This window comes from Schistocerca cancellata, chromosome 6 (genome assembly GCF_023864275.1).
Source record: "Schistocerca cancellata isolate TAMUIC-IGC-003103 chromosome 6, iqSchCanc2.1, whole genome shotgun sequence".
NCBI lineage: Eukaryota > Metazoa > Arthropoda > Insecta > Orthoptera > Acrididae > Schistocerca > Schistocerca cancellata.
Window position 1 is genome coordinate 606,884,168 of NC_064631.1, and position 19,933 is coordinate 606,904,100.

Genomic DNA, 19,933 nt, shown 5'->3' on the forward strand with positions numbered 1-19,933 from the left:
GTTGGGGAAATCTTTTCTGAAGATTACTGTGTGGAGTGTAGTGTTGTATGGAAGTGAAATAATGTTAACAGTTTAGACAAAATGAGAATAGAAGCTTTTGAAATGTGGTGTTGCAGAAGAATGTTGGATTAGACGGGTGGTTTGTGTAAGTAACGAGGCATTACTGGATCAAATTGAAGAAGAAAGAAATTTATGGGACAACTTGACCAAATAAGGGATGGGTTGGTAGTGCACAACTTTAGGCATCAAAGATATGCCAGTTTGATTTGGATGGAAGTATGGAGGGGTTAAAATTATTGATGAAGACCTAGGCTTGACTACAGTAACCATGTGCGAATGGATGTAGCATGCATTAGTTATTTAGAGATGAAGCAGCTTGCACATGATAGACTGGCATGGAGAACTACATCAAACCAGTCTTAAGAGTGAAGATCATGACAACAACAATGTTTTACAAGAACAGTGTCAGCTTTCCCACTTAATTTCCACGAGAATGTGTTTTACAGTTTCGTTTGGGCTGTACCAACTTGATATGATACTAGTAGCATGTCTCTAAATTCATTAGTTACCTGCTGTTATCTCTTTGTGATACGGACACTAAATGCTGGAGAAAAGCTTTAGACTTGGCCACACTAGAATGTGGTGTAAGATTTGCTTTGCAGATCTCTCCTTAGTGTTACCCACTGACTGTATGAGGTTCTATGCCTCAGATTTCTGGGCTTCATTGTTCTGAGTAGTCACTGACATGTGTGATATCTGAGCTAGATTTTTGGATGTTCCAAATGAATTGGGATCTGCTGGGGTACTCCATTTACGAATTACCTTTGACTGGTGGAAGAAATTTTCCCCATACCTACACAAAGTAAATCACAGTGAATGCTTTGCTGGAGTTTTAGTGGCAGCCCTTGTCCTTACCAGTGTTCAAAGGTGAGATGTCACAGTAACTGTGTTCATTTGTTTGCAAATTAGGTTACAAGTCTTTCTGCTAGGTGCCAGTACTACACTGAAGTGCCAGAGAAACTGGTATAGGCACACACATCCAAATACAGAGATATGTAAACGGGCAGAATGCGGTGCTGCAGTCAGCAGTGCCTACATAAGACAATAAGTGTCTGGTTAGATAGGTTACTGCTGCTAGATGGCATGTTATCAAGATTTAAGGCATCTCCAAGGTAGCGATGAAGTAGGGATTTTCCATACGACCATATCAGGAATCTGGTACAACATCAAATCTCTGACATTGCTGCAGCCAGAAAAAGATCCTGCAAGAATGGGACCAATGAACACTGAAGAGAATCGCTCAATGTGACAGAAGTGTATTCCTTCTGCATATTGCTGCAGATTTCTATGCTAGACCATCAACAAGAATCAGCGTGCGAGCCATTCAACAAAACATCATCAATATGGGCTTTACACATGCCTAGGCCTGTCAGCCCCACCATTGGTCTTTTGACAAATGTAAACATGGTGCCTGGTCGGACGAGTTTCGTTTCAAATTGTATCGAGCGGATGGATGTGTGTGGGTATGGAGACAACCTCATGAATCCATGGACCCTGCATGTCACCAGGGGACTGTTCAAGCTGGTGGAGGCTGTGTAATGATGTGGGGCATCTGCAGTTGGAGTAATATGGGACCCCTAATATGTAGATACGATTCTGACAGGTGACACATACGTAAGCATCCTGTCTGTTCACCTGCATCTGTTCATGTCCATTTTGCATTCTGACAGACTTGGGCAATTTCTGCAGGACAGTGAGACATCCCACATGTCCAGAATTGCTACAGAGTGGCTCAAGGAACACTCTTCTGAGTTTAAACACTTCCACTAGCCACCAAACTCCCCAGACATGAACATTATTGAGTATATATGGTTGCTTTGCAATGTGCTGTTTAAAAGACATCTCCACCCCCTCACACTCTTACGCATTTATGGACAACCCTGCAGGATTCATGGTGTCAATTCCCACCAGCACTATTTCAGACATTAGTCAACCCCATGCCATGCCATGTCGTGTTGTGGCACTTCTGTGTGTTCACAGGAGCCCTACACAATATTTGGTAGGTGTAGCAGTTTCTTTGGCTCTTCAGTGTAAATTACCAACTTATGGGATTATCTTCTGGCTAATGCACCTAAAGCAAATAAAGTATTTATCCAACAAAAGCAAGTTGTAAGAATGTTGTGTCAAATAAGTAACCACATTTCTTGAAGAGGTGTAAGTGTGTTGTAATTCTTACACTGACTCTCAATACAGTTACGTCCGCCCCTGCTAGCTGAGTGGTCAGCGCGGCAGAATGTCAATCCTAAGGGCCTGGGTTTGATTCCCGGCTGGGTAGGAGATTTTCTCCGCTCGGGGACTGGGTGTTGTGTTGTCCTAATCATCATCAAATCATCCCCATCGATGTGCAAGTCGCCGAAGTGGCGTCTAATTGAAAGACTTGCACCCGGTGAACGGTCTAACCGATGGGAGGCCCTAGTCACAAGACATTTACATTTTTAATACAGTTATACCTAATGTGTTTTTGTTCCTGATAATAAAAATCAATTTCAGATATATTGTGAGTTGTACAATCTCATTTAAGCCTCAAAAATAATTTTCATTAAACCTTTTGCCAATTTCTCCCTGCTTCATAGTGCAGTCACATGCTCTAGTGCAGTTACTTAACAAGTTCCCAGCTAAAATAAATGAGAAATTGGGAACACAACAAATCAGTATGAAAATTAAAAACATATCAAGGAAAAATGCCTGAGGAAACTTAATACCCTCCGATTTCTCAGCAGCACTTCCTGGGTCACAGAATGTGCAAGTCGCCGAAGTGGCGTCTAATTGAAAGACTTGCACCCTTCTGTGATTCTACAAAGCTCTTATTTTATTTTGCCTGGATTATGGGTGTGTTGCTTACAGGTAAGCAGCATAATCAATACTGAACTGGTTAGACCCTGTCCATCACAGTGGTTTGCAGTTAGCAGCTAGAGCTTTCCATACAAGCCCTGTAGAAAGCTTACTGGTGGAAGCTGATCTCTCTCTACTAAGGGTCAGCTACCAGCAACTATTGGCAAACTGTGCAGTCACAATCTGTCAGATACCTACCCATCCATGTTACTTGACTTTAATTCACAACTATCAGTTCAGACTGTTTCCAAAAATGGCTTAATCAGCTGAGATACAATTTGAACCTCCATACAAGGACCTCACACTGCCCCCTCTTCTCTGTGTTCGTAGGGTTCCCACCCAGCATCCCTCATGGTATGTACCCTGTCCTATGATTCAGATGGATGTCTCTTGTGGTCCTATGAAAAATGCTGATTCTACTATTCTCAGACACCTGTACAATTTGGTTCTCCATAGCTACCCAAATTTGACATGTATGAGTGATGGTCAGTTGTGCTTTTGCACATGTAAGGGGCCATGAGAGGTATTCTCAGTCGAACGCTTGCAGTGTATACACTACAGAGGTGGTCACGGTATTATTGGCTCTGCAGAACATTAGAACTCTTGGCACAAAAGTCTTCCTGGTTTGTAGCAACCCCATGAACTGCTTTCAAGGCGTATCTCAGAGCTACATCAAGATGTTTGAGTCACTTAACATCAAAGACTTTCCAGTTAATCTCCACAGCTCCAGTACAACAGTAACATTCATCTGAACACCAAACTATGTGGGTATTCTGGGAAATGAACTCGCTGGCAAATAAGCTAAAAGACAACCACAGGAGACAAAGTCAAATTCAGAGTATCAGTCACAGACTACTTATTGCAGCTGTGACACTGCATTTTGAAAACTTGGGATATGGAATGTCAGGCTATCACAACCTTATCAATGCAAGCAAGTCATGCCACCAAGGCACGGCATACTTTTTTTCAGCCCTCTTGGAAAGATGCAATCGTACTGTGCTGACTGTGTCAGTCACACCAGATTTACCCATGAGTCCTTTCTGGGTCAAAAGGACTCCCCTCAGTGAAGCTGTGGTAGTCCTCTCACAATCGCCTATATTCTCACTGAGTGTCACTGTTAGCTGATCCTGGACATTTATGAATGATAGGTTAGCAGCTATCAGAATCCAACATTTCCTGAGGGGAAATGGATTTTATAACAAAATTTAATGCACCTATACAACCAGTATCTGCAGTTGTTGTGAATGGATGTGATGTGTGTCCCAAGTGCTCTCAGTCTATTTCTCAATTGGCACTGTTGTGCATTTCCAAACTTTTATTTAGGGATGTTATTTATTCAACTGTTTAAGCTAATTTGCCTCTAGTCTGAACAGTATGTATTTCCTACCCCATATTAGTTTCTCGCCCCACTGGAGTTGTACTGACTATGGTGACCATTTGTGACATATCCTTCAGAGACCAGCTACAGTCCTTAGCTCCTGGGTTTTATGTCACTTTTAATTATTCTGGTAAAGATACTGTCATGCACATTTTCAACCTCAATGACATGGTGACAGACCCTAGGACTGAAAATTCTCCTTTTCTTGTTTCATATCTTTTTGGTTCATTTTTCTGTGAATCAGGAGAGCGCTAACCAAGTAGCGTAGTCCTTTTAAGCCCTTAATCGTCATCAACTGTAGATGATCATAGTTGACCTGGGGGGCAGAGCTCATTGCTGTACTCGGGACAGGGTCGTTTATGAACACACTGTGGCCATTCCCATTGCTGCATAGAGATACCAGCCACTCTCTTAGTCACCGATTTCAGGAAAACTATGCGAATTGACCATCGATTGAGGTGAGGCCACCATACTAGTTGATTCAGGGGCTTCTTTTTCTTTAATGTTGAGTGATTATCATCACCAAATAAAGAATACTAAGTTGTGTGATGTGAAAGCGATTGTGCTGAAGGTTGCAAATGGCAAATAGGTCCAGCCTATAGGAACGTATATTACAAGAATAACTATCAGTGACAGTCCTTAAAGTTTGTTGTTTTAACAGAATGTAGCCATGATGCTGTTTGTGGATGAGACTTCTTGCAGGTATCACAAACAGTCTAAAACTGTGGAAGCTTAGAGATTAAGCTATTATCACAAGCACAAACAACAAATATTGCTGTTGTTGGTTGTTTGCTGTTGAAGATGTTTTTAACCCGCTGCGATCAACAAGTTGAGTTCCAGTCATCAATTGAGATGCTCAGTTAAACTGTGAAGCTTTTGTCAACTGAAGCTACTCAGGCTCACAAAAGAAACTGACATGTCAGCACCAATCATAAGCATTGTAGTTTGTCAAGGATGACTTTGGATCACTAATTGTCGTGAACAGCCACTACTCATCTGTAAAGGTGTGTGTGTGTGTGTGTGTGTGTGTGTGTGTGTGTGTGTGTGTGTGTGTGTGTAGGGACAGCCAAAGTACTCCAGGCAGCTTAGTGTCATCGATGAAGAATCGTGTTCCACTACCACTACAGACAATGCAGGGGAGGGAGCTACTGTAGTACTGACCATATGATCAGCCCTGACTGAGGAACAATGTCAGTGAGTGATATTTGTTTTGTGTCAATTTTTGGATGCTTTCAGATCTGGGTTGGAGAAAAGACAGACAAAGCAGCCCATTGTAAAACACTGTATCAACATTGGTGATCATCCACCATTTAGCCAGTTCTCACATAGAATGTCGCCGGCTGAATGATGGAGGAAATAGAGAAGATGCTGCAAGATGACGTCGCTGAATCTTCAGAGAGTTGTTGGTCGGTCCTGTCCTTATGGGCCTTCTGAAGAAGAAGCATGGCACATGGCTTTTCTGTGTCGACTACCATCAAGTGGACAAAATTGTAAAGAAAGGTGTCTGCCCAGTGCCACACATAGAGAACTGCATAGACTGCTTGAAAGGACCAACTTATTTCTCAACTATGGAAAGGCTACTGGCAAATCGAAGTTGATGAGGAAGAGAGACCTTCAAAACTACTAATGGCCTCTTTGGTTTTAAAGTTATGCCATTTGGCGTGCATAATGCTCCGACCACCTTTGAACAACCTCGTTCGACACCTTAAATGGATGATGATGTTTCACTGTCTAGATGACATTGTCATTTCTTTGAAGGTGTTTGAAGAACATCTAGGCCACCTGACAACAGTGTTGAACTGTTTTCGGACAGCAGGACTCTGTATGAATATGAAAAAGCATCTTTTTGTTACCAAAAAAGTAAAGAACTTAGGGCATCTAGTGAATGGTGATGGAGTCCATCCTGATCCACAGAAAATAAGAGCGGTCACAGATTTTCTAGTTCCTTGTCACATTCATGATGTGAGAAGTTTTCTCAGGATGTGCTCATACTACTGGCAAGTCATAAAGGAATTCTGTACTGAGGCATGTCTCTTGCAAGAAATACTGCAGGAGATGTCAAATTTTCCTGGAAGTCATTGCAATATGGATCCTTTCTTGTTCTTAAGACAACACTGAAATCTTCTCCAGTCCTAGCATTGTATGACAAGAAAGATAGGACAGAACTTCCACCCACACTAGCAGTTATGGGGTAGATGCAGTTCTAGTGCAGAGTCAGAAAGGTGCTAAAAAGGTAATAACTAATTCTTTCAGAGTACTCTCTGAATCTGAGATGAACTGAACTGCAACCGAGAAAGAATGTCTTGCAATTGTTTGGGCCATCAGCATGTTATGACTATTGTGTTGGCAGAAGAGCCAACACCGTGTTGCTAGAGGAGGCCGAAATGCACGCATTTAAGCTCACGCAGACTGGTGTGAGGTCTGGAACAGTTAAAGGAGTTGAGTCTAATAAATAAAGTACGAAGCTCTGGGAATACTTAACTTTAATCCACAATTGGAGAACATCGGTCTGACGGTACAGGCATCCATAGATAAATATTAAATGATACTGGCGTCTTGCTAGGTCGTAGCAATTGACGTAGCTGAAGGCCATGCTAACTATCGTCTCGGCAAATGAGAGCGCTATTTGTCAGTTCCATCTCTAGCAAAGTCGGCTGTACAACTGGGGCGAGTGCTAGGACATCTCTCTAGACCTGCCGTGTGGCAGCGCTCGGTCTGCAATCACTGACAGTGGCGACACGCGGGTACGTCGTATACTAGCGGACCGCGGCTGATTTAAAGGCTACCACCTAGCAAGTGTGGTGTCTGGCGGTGACACCACAATGACTGTATTTATTTGGCAAAGTATTCATTGTTGTGATGGACCACCATTCTCTCTGCTAGCTGACTAGCCTGAAGGATCCATTGAGACAACTGTTGAATGGACACGGAGGCTTCAGGAGCAAAACATCACAGTGATAAACAAAAGTGGATGGAAACTCAAGCACACTGACTGCCTTTCAGGGAATCATTTAGTGGAACCTAGCATCATGGATGAAATCTGGGTCTTCACCAAATTGAATTACATTGCTGCTGAACAGAGGGAAGATAAAACACTGCTGAAAACCATAGAAGCCTTGAAGGAGGAGAAACAGGAAAATTTCAATTAGTAAATGGAGCATCATATAAGAGTAACTGTGTTCCAGTGGGATGGTATTGGTTGTTCATCATCCCAACTCATATGTGGCCAGTTATCCTGAAGTATTTCCGTGATGCCCCAACATTTGGTCACCTGGGATTTTTGAAGAATCTAGACAGAATCAGACATTGGTATCACTGCACAAATCTGTACCTATCTGGTAAGACACTATGTGAACCACAGTAAGGAATGTCAGTGATGGAAAAATATATTAGAATTACCTCAGGGCACGTGGAACCAATTCCACCTGCAGTGGTGCCATTCCACAGAACTGGAATCGGTGTCTTTGGGAGTTTCCCAAAGTTGGCAAACAGGAATCAACGGATAATAGTCTGCATTCACTACCCTGTCGCCAAAGCTGTGCTGACTGTCAAAGCTCCAGTAATTACAAAGTTCCTTGTAGAAGGTACCATTTTGAAGCATGGAGCACCCCTTATCATGGCCTCTGATCGTGCAGAAGTTTTTCAGTTGAGACAAGTAGCAGAGGTACTTTCAAGTAGCAACATCATCCACAGGTTGACAGCTGCCTACCATTGACACATGAATGGCCTCACAGAACACTTCAGTAAGGTGTTAGTAGGTATCCTCTAGACATACATTGATGTCAAACACAGAGATCAGGATACAGTATTGCCTGTTGTGACATTGGCATACAAAACAGCGAAGCAAGGCACTAAAGGCTCCCTGGTCATGAGGCCAAAATGACTATGGAACACTGTTCCTCTTTCAGTGACAATATTTAAGATGACAAAGTGAAAAGCCTCATCACCTGGACTGAAGAAGCAAGGCAGCTGGGGGGACTAATGACCTCAGCAGTTGAGTCCCATAGTGCTCAGAGCCAGCCATTTGAGCAAGGCAGCTGGCTCACTTATGCATCCTGGACACTCAGGAGGAAGACTGAGAGCATTATAACGCCAGACACTGGCCATTTAGATACAGCCCAGGAGAAGGTATGGATTTTCATGTCTGTGCGGAAAGTGAGAGTTTCAGGGAAAAAAAAGAACTGCGCAGGTATGAGTAGGATTCACACTCCAGGTTTCTGTACAATCTTAATTATGTAATATGCAGGGTGTCCCATTTATCTTGACCACCTTAAATAAATGTTTGTCCAGATGCAAATTAAAAAACTTTTCAAGCAAATGTTCTTTAGCCATCAGGGGGACATCTATCAGCATGACTGCCTTCATTGTAGCTTTGTTTTGTACAAAGATATGAACAGTGGTATGACTTTTTTAAATGGCACGCTGTACTTTTTATTCAGTAATTCATTTCCTTTCCTAAAGACATATTCAAAAATGTATCACAGTGTACTATTCACTGAAACACAACATTATTAACACAACATTGACTTTGAGCCCGGGATCACAAACTCATCCAGTTGCTGGAGTTGTCAGAAAACAAATGAAAACCAAGTAAAAACATAACACAAAATTGACTTTGACTTTCCTGTACCATTTCCCAGAGGTAGAACATTCAAAGGTGGTCAAAGTGGTGACTATGGACACCGATATACTGGTGCACTCATTGGATGAAAGAATTATTTACTGCTTCCAGTGTTGCCTGCTGAAGAGAATTACAAGCAAGCATGATATGTTCCTGCATGTCCTCTGGAGTTGTTGGAATATCATGATAGACAACGTCTTTAATGCATCCCCAAAGAAAAAAGTCAAGAGGATTTAAATCAGGAGACCTAGGAGGCCAAGTAACTGTCCCTCCTCGATCAGTCCATCAGGCACGATACTTCAGTTCAGAGCATGACGTGCACGCAAGGCATTAAGTGCTGGACATCTATTGTGTTGATACCACATTAAAGCATTCTGCTTCTTAGCGGCACTTCATCCAGAAGAGAAGGAAGAATTCGTCTGAGGAAGTTGGCATACGCTGTGCCTTTTAGACTACCATTGATGAAATAAGGGCCAATAATTGTAGTACCAAGCATCCCACACCAGACGTTAACTCTACATTGATGCTGATGTTCCACCTGTCTAAAGGCCTGGCCAGACAGAATCCGGCCTGCCGCAGCGACGGACGGCGCAGCGGCGGGCCGGGCCCGTCAGCGGCCAGGGACGCCACACAGGCGACGGCCGGCCGGCCGCAGCGACTCTTGATGCGTCAGCTGTTACACTGTGGAAGGGGCCGAAATCCATTATTAAGCTTGCTTGCATAGCGCGATTGTCTTGCGTTAGACGATTTGGAATATTCACGCGGGACACGTTAGATGTGCGAGTTCTCTCTCTCTCTCTCTCTCTCTCTCTCTCTTTTGAATTGCAGAAATGAGAAGCTTGCACTAGCAATACGAAATGGCACCAAGAAGAGATGTTGGGTGCACGACATTGATAGCATGAAAGAAAGCTTAGGAGAATACCATCGTCTGTGTATTGATCTAAAGTCTGACGAAGATAGGTTCTTCAAATCTTTTCGTATGTCGCGAAAATGTTTCGAGGAAATGCATCGGCTGATAAAAAGGTAGCACCGAGAACTGCACAACGAACCGGAGAAAGCCAGTTGATACAAGGCACAGACCAGACGTTTGTTTGAGGTACGTTTTACCGTTTGTGGCCTCTTTGTGCTTGAAATAGAAGTCATATAAATTATTCCATTTCAGTTTTGCTGTACAGATGAAAGATTCGGCGGAAGAAAGTGCTATCCCACAACGTAGTTACGAGTGGAGTGATAAATTTATTTGCAGTGTTTACGAATACAGCAAACGATACTAACATCTAGTTCCGTATGTCCCGCTAGAGAGAACTTTCTACTTAATAGATTGTTTTCTTTCATTGTATTCATACCACTGTCACTGAATTTAAACATATCTTTGGTCGTTAACTTATCCATTCGTTCTATCGGCATAACAGATTTTAATCTTTTCCAGATACTTGACTACAGGCGATAGTCACCAGACCATAGCTTTTACTTTTCGGATAGGACATTCAACAGTCTCAGATATTGTGAAATAAGTGTGCCAGGCAATATGGACTGTTCTACAGCCCAAGTATTTACATACTTCTACAACACAGATGTGGAAGAAATCTGAAGGAGGATTTCTAGAACTTTGGGGGTTTCCGAACTGCCTTGGAAGCATAGACGGAAAGCGTATCAGGTTAAAATGCCCGAAGGATAGTGGATCCCAGTTCTTCTGTTACGAACAGTTCTTTTAGCTAGTTCTCCTGGCGATCGTTGATCCATACTACGGAGTTTACAGTAGTTGATATTGGAAGTTATGGACGTCACAGCGACAACACTATTTCTGAGAATTCAGCTTTCTATCATGAGTATATCGAGGGCAAAAGTATTCTACCTCCAAATCGCGTGTATCAGACAAAAAGTTGTATTCTCTCATCTCCTCTGTAAGTCTTTCTGTGTCCATGATGCATGCACTACGAGCTGCAAGACAAAAACCGCCTCACGCCGCTGCTTCCAATGTGACAGCAGAGCGGTTGAATGCGCCAACAGAGGCAAGCAGCCGCTCCGGCTTGCGGCGAATCTGTAATCTGTGACAACCCGGCGGCGGCCGGTGCGGCAGGCCGTATGCCGGTGCGGCAAAGCCGCACTCTGTGTGACCGCCGCCATACAGTAACGAGCGATTCAACAGTGCGGCCTGCCGGCTGCGGCTCAAGGCCACTGGCCGGACGGCCAGGCCACATTCTGTCTGGCCAGGCCTTAAGCCATCATGAGTTGTCGCTGGACCAATAATGCATGTTCCTTGTATTTACCTGTCCTTTGTTTGAGAAGGAACATTCATCGGTAAATAGAACATTGGAGAAGAAGTTCGGGTTGTATCATTCCCATGCAATTCTTGATGTAGGTGTACGTGGTAAGGATGGGACTGGGGACATGTAAGAATACGATGTACACTGGTTTTAAGAATGCTAATCTTGTGTTCAAGGTGTCGTGTGCTTACATGTGGATTCATAGCAACAGAAGCGAGAACAGTAACTTCGGCAGCTTCGTCTGTGCGATTGCTATGACGTGCATTGTCGTGGGTTGAAACTTCCCGTTTCTTGAAGTGTCACAACAAGATGACAAAACAACTGTCGGGAAGGTGGGTTCTTGTCAGGATATCGCTCTCTATACAGTTCCTCTGCTTGCGTAGCATTTCGCCTGCCTTCAACAACAACAATAAAAGAAACTGGAAGGACAGCCTTTACTGTATGCCTACTCTATGCAACAGTAGTTAAAAGCACTAAACTACTGTACTAAATGTACCCGTACATAAGAAAACAGTATTGTAATTACTGTTCTGCTACCTTACATTCCTCATAGATGAGTAGCATTTCTACCTTCTCTTTGTTGGTGTGCATTCTACTTATGTTTACATTTGTCTTCTGTCAACGTCAGCATGTGGATGTGTTCCATTACCCCGAGTACCTGCACTAAGCGCATGGAGCGTCAATGTCATTGTTGTGTTATGTAATTAATAACGTTGTGTTTCAGTGAATGGTACACTGTGATACAGTTTTGAATAGTTCTTTAGGAGAGGAAATGAATTACTGAACAAAAAATACAGGGTGCCATTTAAAAAAGTCATACTGATGTTCATATCTTTGTAAAAAAACAAAGCTACAACGAAGGCAATCATACTGATTGATGTCCCCCTGACGGCTAAAGAACATCTGCTTGAAACATTTTGTAATTTGCATCTGGTCAAACAGTTATTTAGGATGGTCAAGATAAATGAGACACCCTGTATATAATGATGATAATGATGATAATTTTGTGTGTCTCAGTGGCTTAGTGCAAGTCTTTCTATTGGACACCAGTACTGCATATTGTGTGTCCCTAACCTAGTGCAGAGAAAGTGGATCTACAGTTTAACATTGAATCCAAACTACATATTGTTTCTGGAAACTCCTCATATTGTTGAGAGAAAAAAGCTAGGTTAAAATGAAGATTGAAAAATCTGTGGTCTGGCTGAGACTATCCCACAACCTTCTGGTTTTTCAGGTACACGATTTATGCTAGACCACCAGGACCAACAAGTATATCAGTAGCTTATCTATAGGTTTTGATGAGTGAGTTTGTGAGTATCAAAATATTTGATATACATTGCATTGACTTAGAATCTTAAATTTTTTACACTGCCAAGAGACCATAGAGCTTAGTATTTAACATAAGTTTCAACATGATATTTCACTCATTTCTGAGAAGAAAGGGGCTTTAACAGACAGCTGACAAATGGCAAAAATATCTTTGGTGTGGTGGAATTACTGATTAATAATTTTTATTTTTTTCCTTTACTTATACTGTGAGAATTTTTTTTCATATGAAATTTCATGATTCTAAGTCAACGGGAAGTACACTATAGGTTTTGATGAGTGAGTTTGTGAGTATCAGAATATTTGACATATATGACTGTTTCTTTTCATTGCATTGACTTAGAAGCTTAAATTTTTCACATCGCCAAAGGACCGCAGACCTTAGAATGTGACGTAAATATTTAACATGACCTATGACACCAGGGAACCATTCTTTATTTTGAGCATCCAGAGGACATGTTTTGGCACCCATATTGATATCTGTGTCCTGTTACTTGTGAGCAGAGATATATTTTTAGAGCAGCGGCTTCTATTCTCCATTGTGAGGCTACTGGGAGTACGGCTGATCACCAGCCATTGGATAATGTAAAAATGATGAGTGATTTGCAGCACTATGGGTTATCTATATGCTGATGCAATCTGTGGTAGTTAATAACTACCACCTTGAATGCCTTGTTACACATGGCATTTGAGTTTAGTGGTTTCCCTGAATTATGGTACTCGTGTTACATCCTTGACATATCGACAGATGAAAAACCCAATTCCTGCAGAAACTAAATGATATGTGAACTATGTGGCGGTCACCACACCATGGTCTAGCCTGTATCAAATGCATTCTCTCTCTCTCTCTCTCTCTCTCTCTCTCTCTCTCTCTCTCTCTCACACACACACACACACACACACACACACACACACAGAAGTGTTGCTTCCAGAATGTCAAGAAGGAAAGATTTATGTGTTATGTTGCAAACAAAAATGGATGTAAAAAGAGACAGGGAAAAAGTTTTAAAGGGAGAATAGATTCCTTGTAAGTGATAGGTTGAACACATCTCTTTATGCTTGAATTACCCTTTGTTCCCTACAACCACATTTAATTTTTGTTCCCCCTGAGTCTCTTAACTTTCTTCACAGCAAACTGTAAGTTACTCCTTGTTCTGTCTCCTACTCATACTATACAGTATATTTATGTTTCTTCCAATAAAAGTTCTCGATCTGAAACTCATGAACTTATTATTACTTTTTGATTCTGTATAAACTGTAAATATAATATTCTTATCTTTTGTATCTGACAAGATCATTTTTCTAAAATAGAGCACACCTTGTCAGCATCCTGTGGTCATGCTTGCTGGAGTGACAGCGCACGATCTGGAAGCTCTGCTAGAATTTGTGTATCGGGGAGAGGTTAGTGTGGATCCTAACCAGTTGCCGTCTTTGCTTCAGGCAGCTCATTGTCTGAATATTCAGGGCCTGGCGCCAGGGACCTTAAATGCAGAGGTGAGTGTGCATACAAACATTTTATAAATAAATAAAAATATTTATGAAGTTCCAACATAATGTAGGAGCGAGGCCAAGCTACTTGGATTACTAAGTTCATTTTTTTCCCATTTCTGTCACAGTTGCATTCAAAAATTTATATTTTTAGTCACTAATTTCAGACTATAGAGTCCATACTCAAGCCATAGCCTACAAACAATACATAGTTGTTAGTATAATTTTTAAAAAAATATTTAAAAAATTTCATATTCTGGAAAATTAAACAACTCTCATTAATGTAATTAACATTACATACTTTTCAGATAATAATTCCAATCCCAAAGAAAGCAGGTGTTGACAGATGTGAAAATTACCGAACTATCAGTTTAATAAATCATAGGTACAAAATACTAACGCGAATTCTTTACAGACAAATGGAAAAACTGGTGGAAGTCGACCTCGGGGAAGATCAGTTTGGATTCCGTAGATATATGGGGACACGTGAGGCAATACTGACCCTACAACTTATTTTAGAAGCTAGATTAAGAAAAGGCAAACCTACGTTTCTAGCATTTGTAGACTTAGAGAAAGCTTTGGACAATGTTGAGTGGAATACTCTCTTTCAAATTCTGAAGGTGGCAGGAGTAAAATACAGGGAGTGAAAGGCTATTTACAATTGGTACAGAAACCAGATGGCATTTATAAGAGTCGAGGGGTATGAAAGGGAAGCAGTGGTTGGGAAGGGAGTGAGACAGGGTCGTAGCCTCTCCCCAATGTTATTCAATCTGTATATTGAGCAAGCAGTAAAGGAAACAAAAGAAAAATTTGGAGTAGGTATTAAAATCAATGGAGAAGAAATAAAAACTTTAAGGTTCGCCGATGACATTGTAATTCTGTCAGAGACAGCAAAGGACTTGGAAGAGCAGTTGAAAGGAATGGACAGTGTCTTGAAAGGAGGATATAAGATGAACATCAACAAAAGCAAAATGAGGATAATGGAATGTAGTCGAATTAAATCAGGTGATGCTGAGGGAATTAGATTAGGAAATGAGAGATTTAAAGTAGTAAAGGAGTTTTGCTATTTGGGGAGCAAAATAACTGATGATGGTCGAAGTAGAGAGGATATAAAATGTATACTGGCAATGGCAAGGAACGCGTTTCTGAAGAAGAGAAATTTGTTAACGTCGGGTATAGATTTAAGTGTCAGGAAGTTGTTTCTGAAAGTATATGTATGGAGTGTAGCCATGTATGGAAGTGAAACATGGACAATAAATAGTTTGGACAAGAAGAGAATAGAAGCTTTCAAAATGTGGTGCTACAGAAGAATGCTGAAGATTAGATGGGTAGATCACATAACTAATGAGGAGGTACTGAATAGGATTGGGGAGAAGAGGAGTTTGTGGCACAACTTGACTAGAAGAAGGGATCGGTTGGTAGGACATGTTCTGAGGCATCAAGGAATCACAAATTTTGTATTGGAGGGCAGCGTGGAGGGTAAAAATCGTAGAGGGAGACCAAGAGATGAATACACTAAGCAGATTCAGAAGGATGTAGGTTGCAGTAGGTACTGGGAGATGAAGAAGCTTGCACAGGATAGAGTAGTGTGGAGAGCTGCATCAAACCAGTCTCAGGACTGAAGACTACAACAACAACAACAACAATTACTACTACTACTTTTCTTGTAAACATTAACATACATTTCCACCAGTGTACTTATATGCCTTAACCATAACTGGTATTCTTATATGTATATAAAAAAAGTATTGCTTCTGCATGATCCAGTAATGCCACAAAGACCAGAAATGATAGCTCTCTCCAACTGCCTTTGTTATATTGTAGACCCATGTTATGATCATGTCGAACTGAACTCGAGAAATCGCTAGCGGCAGTACGACATTGTTACGTGCTATAAAGCTTTACATGCTTCATACTTCTACAGTGGCAATCATCTGGTGAATCAAATACAAGTTCAGATTTCATGGTGTTACACTCCATTCAGTAGTTACTGTACCAATAAAACTGTCCAAAGTCAGGAAGCAGTAACATTACAATGCAATTATAAGGTGTGATCCAACATTCAGAGTAGCTATAAGCTGTGGTCAAACCCTAATTTGAAAAGTATAAAATAGCAAATACAAAACTGCACATGATCCATCATGGATAACTGATGCATTGCAATACGCCTTGCTAATGATACATTACTCTTGTGCGCAGGGTAACTGACTTGTATTTCCTATTTAAAAATTACTGTATTTAAAACTTAGAGCGCTATAAAAATTATGATCTAAAAATGCACAGTGTATTTCCTGTATACCAGGGTAATAGTTCATCATAAGTAAATCACGTGCATTCATAAAAATGTAGATTAGATTAAATTTCTTTTTTGAAAAGGGGAAAGTCACTATTATATTTAAACTCTGACTGCTCATTTATTATTTTATCAGTTTCCTTAACTTTATTTTTATAAATTACTAAATCCTCAAGAATATCATGCTTCAGTTCTTTGTGGGCTATATGTAGTATTTTCATAGAACTTTCGATGCTGTCGACAACATGATTCGTGTTGTGTAGGTGCTGGTGAGAAGCAGTTTATTTTTAGAACATTGCTCGCAGAGAACAGCTGTCTGGCGAAAAGTGCTTTATAAATGAACACAAACAGTCTCAACTGCAAAATAGCTTTTATTTTGTGGTAACTGGTTTCAGTTTTTTTCGGTCAAGACTGTTTGTGCTTGTTTTTAAAAGCAGTTCTGTTGTTAGGGCCAATGCTCTCTAAACATTGTCACAAAAGTTATTCCCTGTTTGGCCACTGTAGAACTGAACCAATCACGTGAGCAACATTTCAGTTTGTATATATCTGATGCATCATATTTTTTACCATTATTTATTTTATTCTTTTTACTAATATTATGTTTAAACCTGTATCCCAAATGTGTGAAAAGCTATGTGAAATTGTTAGGAAGGGCAGGTGGTAATTTATTGGTAAGCAGACTGTGGTACTGCTGAGTAAAAAATTTTTCTGTTTTGGTGATGGTATGTTTGAGTTTTTGAAGAATCTGTGTAAATATTTTACATCTCTAACCATTAGCTCCTGCCAGCTGTTTTACTTTACTAAATTCTCGCTATACCTCTGCTTTTTCAAGTGGTAATTTACAGCGGTGTGCTACCACTGCACGGAAGAATGATTTTTTGTGCTGGGAAGGATGACTGAAATCTGCCCTTATTGCCACATCTGACTGCTTTGTTTACAGAAGATGGAAAAAACTACTTTATCCTCATTTGTAGTGACCATTTAATCCAAGAAATTTATCATTTTATCTGCTTCCTTCACTAGTGTATGCTTTATATTGCATTGTTGTTGATTCAATACAGATTGAGGGTTGCTAAATCTCTTTCTCCTCCCGTGATTCTCATAAACATATTATCAACACTATGTTCATAAACAATGGTTTCTATGCCAACACAGGGTTACTTATGAACACGCATGTTTATAAGTTATTTGTTGAAATTCTCTGCAAGTAGCTCTGATAGGCGACTGCCCATTGCAATTTTTTTTTTTTTACGAGAGGCTATTCAGATATGCCATAGGAGCATTCCTCCCATTTACAATTATGTGCATGCTTTTGAGGTTCATGTCTACTAGTCTAGATTTTTTGTAAGAGTATTTTCAGTTTTCTTTTTGAGAGTGGTCTGAAAAAAAATTTGTTGGATCCATATCAATTCATTTATGCCATTTTTCACTAAAAAACTGCAAAATGTTCTCCCTGTTTTCCCTTCCCTGTATTACAACCAAACTATTTCCTTTATCTGCTTTCATCATCAAATTTTCGTTTTCCTGTAACTTTCTGTTAACACTGTCAATAAATCTTAAGTCTCTGTTTTCATTACTGACATCCCCTCTTCCATTGTTTCATTAAAAAGTGATGTTTGTGCCTTAGCAGCAACCCTGGCTTCTTGTATGCTATTCAGTTTTATTGTGTACAATCAGTTTTGACTTCAGCCATTATGTCCGCTACATTGTTACTAGATACTGGAACTGCAGGAATATATTTTAAATCTTTGTTCAGTAATGCTGTTTCCTCATCTGAAAATTCTGTGTTAGTTGGATTTACAACCTTATCAGCAAAGCTGTGAGTTTGCACCATTCATATCAGTACATTTTTCAACATAATTTTTCGTACATAAACGTTTAACTTCACAGTCACATTTCCTGTGCAACTCCTTATTTAAAGTAACAACATCAGCCACCTTTTTGCTAAAATCCAAAACCATAAAAAGATCATAATAGTAAGCAGTCTCAACGGCAGCTGATATATACAATGAATAAGCATGTCTGTGAGTCCATATGCCTCCATTATCTCATATTTCGTCCATTGTACCTCAGCTTTGAGATTTACGTTTACTGCATTTCATGATCTGTTATGTATATTAATTCCTACATACACTGGTGTGACATTGTACTGTGAACACTAACGATTAAATTAATTCTGACACAAGTTCTTGTAAAATATAGTTTGTTCGTTGGGTAGGCATGAGTGTCCTGCAATGCTGACAAGTCACGTATTTGTGAAGTTCCAACATAATGTAGGAGTGAGGACCAACAATTTGGATTACTAAATTTAATTTTTCCCAGTTTCTATCACAGTCGCATTCAAAAATTTTTATTTGTGATGACTAGTTTCAGTCTACAGTGTCCATCCTCAAACTATACCCTACAAACAACACATAGTTGTTTATAAATGTTGTAGGAAAGTTTTTGTAGAATGTAAATGCTTTTGCATTAAAGGAGAGCGCGTGCACACACACACACACACACACACACACACACACGTGTGCCTCTGCCCCTGCATGGTGCGTGCTGAACTAACAGTGCCATTGTTTTGTTCCTCAGCAGATGGACTGGATGTTGTGGCAATAGTGTCGGTTGGGGTGGTGGAGGGATAGGCAGGTTTGAGACAGGGAAAAGGAATGGGGGTGGGTGGCTAGTGGATCGGAGGGAGGCAGTCATTTTGCTGGTTAGGAAATGGGAGTGTTGGGTGACAGGTATATGGGTTTAGGCATAAAGCACACAATTTTATGGACCAATGGGGAGTGGCACATGCTGTCACAGACTTATCCTGCCCCATTAGAGGATGGGCTCTGCTACAAACACTGCACAGATTTTTGTGTTGGTATGACTACCAAGCAGCTGTCCACCAGGATGAGCAGCCACTGTCAAACTGTTGTCAAGAACATAGTTGACAACAACATGGAGCTGAGCACATTGAGCTCAGTTTCAATGGATGCTTCACAACCTGTGCCATCTAGATCCTTCCATCCACCACCAACTTCTCTGAACTATGCAGATGGGAGTTATTCTTATGACACATTCACTGCTACCCTAATTGTTCAGGTCTCAATCTTAGATGTCCCATGTCCCTGCACCCTCCGCTCACAATTCCCCCCTCCATCCTGTCCCTCACAGTTCACATCCCCACATTACTTTCAGTGTGCACTGCTCCCCACCGATCCGTACAATTGTGCATTACGTGCATAGCCCGTATACCTGACACACCTCCGTCCTGTACTCCTAGCTGGCAAATCGACTGCCTTCTTCTAGGCCACTAGCTGCCCACCCCTAGTCCCTATCACTGCCTCCCGCCTGCCTCTCCCTTTACCCATCCCAACCAACACTTCCCCCACCACATCCAGTCCACCTGCGAAGAAAGAAAGCATTCGAACTCTTAATCCAGCCAGCACTGTGTGTGTTTTTCTTTTAATTTAGTTTGTCTAACAATAACTCCGAAATCTAGCAAGTTTTATTTCGTGCCTATCGACAATCCAATGCTTCAGCTTTTCGGTGAGTGGCTTCCTTTAATCCGAGAGTATTTGCATAATTTTTTTTTTTTTTTTTTTTTTTTTTACGTTCCAGAAATTAAATAATTCTCATTAATGTAATTAAATTTCCATACCTTCATTGTAAATATTTATATTAATGTA

At 40.8% G+C, this 19,933-nt stretch overlaps 1 protein-coding gene across 1 annotated transcript in view; it reads left to right on the forward strand.

Annotated features, from left to right (window-relative positions):
* LOC126088448 (transcription factor GAGA-like) overlaps positions 1-19,933 on the forward strand; it is an 84,710-nt gene that overhangs the window by 16,405 nt on the left and 48,372 nt on the right. The window contains exon 2 of the mRNA XM_049906590.1: positions 13,796-13,978. Within this exon, the coding sequence (XP_049762547.1) occupies positions 13,796-13,978 (183 nt within the window). The remainder of the gene's footprint in view (positions 1-13,795; positions 13,979-19,933) is intronic.